We start from the raw sequence: 4,357 nt of genomic DNA on the forward strand, positions 1-4,357 counted from the left end.
ATATATAAAACTAAGAATATAAATTAAATATAAATTTTTAATTATCTAAAAGGAGTATAAATTTATTATAATGGCACGAAATAAGGCGGGAAGGTGGGTCTAAGAAATTGCAAAACTTCCTTTGCCTAAGAAAGACAGAATCATTCGCCTGTTCACCGTGATAAAATAAAAATTGCTCCATAAAAATTATTTTGATATAAATATTACTCTTAGATAAAATTTAGTTTAGATTTTTTTTCCCTACCTCCTAAGACAAATAAAAACAAACAAATTACAATATATACAAAAAGGAAAAATATTTACATATGCCGGCGATTGAAAGGATCTTGTTTCGCCAGTATGGCATTGTAAGATAGATTGCCGGGTCCGCTGAAGGCGGTGGCGTCAGTGATGGCCTGAAGCTTACTGGGAATTTGTTTTTGTTTTTTTTAATAATTTATTTATTGATATTTACCACTGTATACACATATATACAACAAGTAAATTTGCTGTAGGTGACATAGTGACATGATAAAAACATGTGGAGAATCTACCCACTGATAGACTCCAATAACATTTCTAGAGGAGAAGATCTCGTGGCCATCTTCTTTTCAGACGCCTAGGAGGATTATTAGGTCATGAAGGAGAAGCCAGGTTAGAAACAAGTGGATTTGGGTGGTTTACTGGGAATTAGTTTCGATTAAATCTATATTATCAATTTTATAAATAATATATTTTTTTTATTTATAATCTTAATATTTTCTTGAGACTGGTAATTCTTTAATAAATAACTCAAATACTATCTAATTATAGTCTCAAAACTTTATTTCTTTTATTCGTCCAACGTTTCGGCCAATCCAGCCATCTTCAGGGACATCTACTCATTACCACATTGCAAACATATAATTAAAAAACTCTAAAACTTCATTCAGGCTATTCTGCCCAGGTCAAAACATTTATATCTAATTAGTTAATTATCCATTAAAAACACAGTCAAAAATTATTTCTCTGCAAACACTATTAATAGACATTTATCACCTTAATGTTAAATGTCTATTAATAGTGTTTGCAGAGAAATAATTTTTGACTGTGTTTTTAATGGATAATTAACTAATTAGATATAAATGTTTTGACCTGAGCAGAATAGCCTGAATGAAGTTTTAGAGTGTTTTAAATTATATGTTTGCAAAGTGGTATTGAGTAGATGTCCCTGAAGATGGCTGAATTGGCCGAAACGTTGGATGAATAAAAGAAATAAAGTTTTGAGACTATAATTAGATAGTATTTGAGTTATTTATTATTATTTTTTTTTTTTATAATGGGAATGAAATAGAACGACAGACTATAGTCCATATCCATATCCAACTATAGTCCATATCCATATCCAACAATAGTCCATTAAGTGTGTAAGCTAACCTATAAGTAATTGTAAAATGATTCTATTGTAAAAACGTTTGTAAAAGATGGTAAAAAGTTTATCATTCTCCGAGGGTGTAAAGGCCAAATACGTTATCAAAACTTGAGACACTTATATTGAGGTATTATCATGAAAATGTTCAACCGCCTTATTTCGTGCCCGTATAATATATTTAATTTTAAAATGTTACCTCTAGGTCCTTGCTCATCTTCCTCTTGGCGGTGTGGGACTTGGGTTCCAGCCTTGGCAAGCTGTTGACCAAAGCCTGAGCCGCCTCCGCCAGCCTGCTCACCTGGACCTCCAGCAGGACCGGGGGTGGTTGTTGTGGGGATCCTGGGGATTGGGAACCGGGGCTGCCCTGAGCCACCTCCACCTGAGGGGAAAATAATTAAAATAATATAAAATTATTATTAAATAAAATAATTCATATAAAATCATGAGCAGTAGAGCTCACTAAATATTCATACATTTTTGTTTAAAAATACGTGAAAATGTATTTAGTTGTATACTTTCTTACTTAAAAAGTATTTCTTAATGTTGTAAAAAATAAATATAGCTTAGATTTTGAAGACTTATATAATTAAGGTTATTTATATATATAAAAAATAATAATTATACATATACTAACAATTCAAACTAACAATAAGTAGAAATTATAAGTAAAATAATTTCTGAGTGAATTCAAGTAGCCACAATAAAGAAAAAACAGAGCTTGAGATATAATGATAAAACGCCTAACCTGCTGTGATATAGTTTAAATAATATGCTGTTGATAAGATTTTCTGAAAGTATTATAGCAAAATTTGCTGTTAAAAGAATTAATATTAAATGATATATATGACGACAATTGATAAAAAGGCAGTTATTTCACCCCAATTTTTTATTACTATAATGAAAACTATTTATAATTACTAGTCAAAATTAAGTCTGTCAAGTATAGTTAGAGAGGATTCAAAATGGCGGCTGTTCAAAAATGTTTAAAATTTTTTTTTCTTTCAGAGCTCGATATCTTTAAAATTATCAAAAAAACAAAAAACAAAATAGAACATAATTTAAAGAAGAGTAAATTTTCTAAAGTATGAGCCCTAATATAGCTATTTACGTTCAATAGTACTCAAGATATAGCTTTTTAAAAAGCAACATTTCATAAAAAATGAATTTATTTTGAGAAATCTATATTTCAAAAACCATTCTAATGTCAATAAACAACGCCTGTTGAACAGATTCGATACTAAGGACTCCATCTTGACAAGAGACTTACTAGGAATCCACACACAAGACCAAAACGACAAGAAACTGCTGGTAGATTCCGATTGCTACAACAGTTACTTGACAACGCTCTAAACTTCCCATTCACAACAAAAAATTAGTAAACACTACCATAATCAGACCAATTTGGACATATGGAATTGAGCTCTGGGACTCCACCAAACCATCAAATTCCTCCCGCATCCAATCCAAAATCCTACGTAAAATCCTTGATGCTCCTTATTACGTTACAAATAAACTCATTCAAAAAGACCTTAACATCCCATTCGTTGCAGATTTTGCCCAAAACAGATATGCGTCTTTTCAATTCAAACTCCTTAACCATCCTAACCTATTAATTCTTAATCTTTTATCCTTAACAATCTCTGATAATCCTCCGAGGCGTCTGAAAAGAGGATGGCCACGGGACCTTCTAATTTAAATTAATGTTTGAAGTACCACCAATGAGTGGTTCCTTCCCAAGTTTTTCAAGTATATATATTTGTATATGAAACATACAACATATTTACTTATTGTATCATTTTGTACAACTGTAAATTACATTAAATAAATAAATAAAACAAAAAACAAAACCCACTCAAATTAAAGCTAATTTAATATACTGTAAAGTAGTTTATTACATTTATCTTCGTAAAAGTAGTAGTTTTAAAGATATTCGACAAAATTAAGATTTCTGACTGTTCAGAGAAATATTTTGACTTATGAACAAATATGTCTAAGGAACTAGAAGATGTCCAGATGTCTATCAGTACTCAAATTAAAGCCAGGTAAATTTACTATTAAGTAGTTTGTAACGTTTTTCTTCGTAGGAGTAGTGGGTTTTATGATATTTTATGAAAATAAGTTCACAAAATGTTGGTTTCTAGTTGTTAGGACAGACTTTCGGGATTATGAAAAACAATATCTCAGGGTGTATTAGATGTAAAGATGTTTGCCAGCCCTCAAATTAATGCTTGTTTAATATTAAATATAGTAGTTTATTACACGTGTCTTCGTTGTAATTTTCGTATATGAATTTTGCACATGCAATTTTGACAAAATCAATTTATTGTAGCAAATATTATCCTCTTGTACTAATTGAGGTCCCTAGATATAATGCGTTACGAGTGTATAATATATTATTTAAATTAATTAATTCACAGTAACCTTCAATATTGGTACTTATTAATAAAAAAAAACTAGATAAATTATAAATTTAAGGCATACAGATAAAAAGGCTGTTATTAGGAATTAAAATATTTATATAATTCACCTTCAACATTTTGTTTTTTTCTTATTCCAAGGGGAACGAAAACATTGGAATGAAAGAAAAAAAATCTTTTAGCGAAAAAGATTGCAAATGTGGAAAAACCTATGTATGCATGAGTGTTAACAGATAAACCTATGCAAGCATGAGTGTTAACAGATAAATCTATGCAAACATGAGTATTAACAGATAAATCTATGCAAGCATGAGTGTTAACAGATAAATATATGCAAACATCAGTGTTAGCAGATAAACAAGTTTTTCTTTTTCATGATGAAATTGACCTTTACATTATACAGCGCAGAAAAAAAAATTTGTATATATAAAAAAAGGCATATATTATTCATTAAATATTATATATTATGTGTGGAATAAAATGAACTTTAAAAGTTAAATCTTAAGAAAAATTTAATGTTTCTCAGGATTCGATTTTAAAACATCATTAA

The 4,357-nt window shown here is 29.6% G+C and overlaps 1 protein-coding gene across 1 annotated transcript in view; it reads right to left on the minus strand.

Annotated features, from left to right (window-relative positions):
- Positions 1-1,586: 1,586 nt before the first annotated feature.
- The window catches only part of LOC106684982 (NGFI-A-binding protein homolog), a gene marked incomplete at its 3' end in the record, with an annotated part of 127,923 nt that continues 125,152 nt past the window's right edge, over positions 1,587-4,357 (minus strand). Inside the window, exon 5 of the mRNA XM_014427386.3 lies at positions 1,587-1,769. Within this exon, the coding sequence (XP_014282872.1) occupies positions 1,587-1,769 (183 nt within the window). The remainder of the gene's footprint in view (positions 1,770-4,357) is intronic.

This window comes from Halyomorpha halys, unplaced genomic scaffold (genome assembly GCF_000696795.3).
Source record: "Halyomorpha halys isolate HHAL.00 unplaced genomic scaffold, Hhal_1.1 Scaffold641.1, whole genome shotgun sequence".
Taxonomy (NCBI): domain Eukaryota; kingdom Metazoa; phylum Arthropoda; class Insecta; order Hemiptera; family Pentatomidae; genus Halyomorpha; species Halyomorpha halys.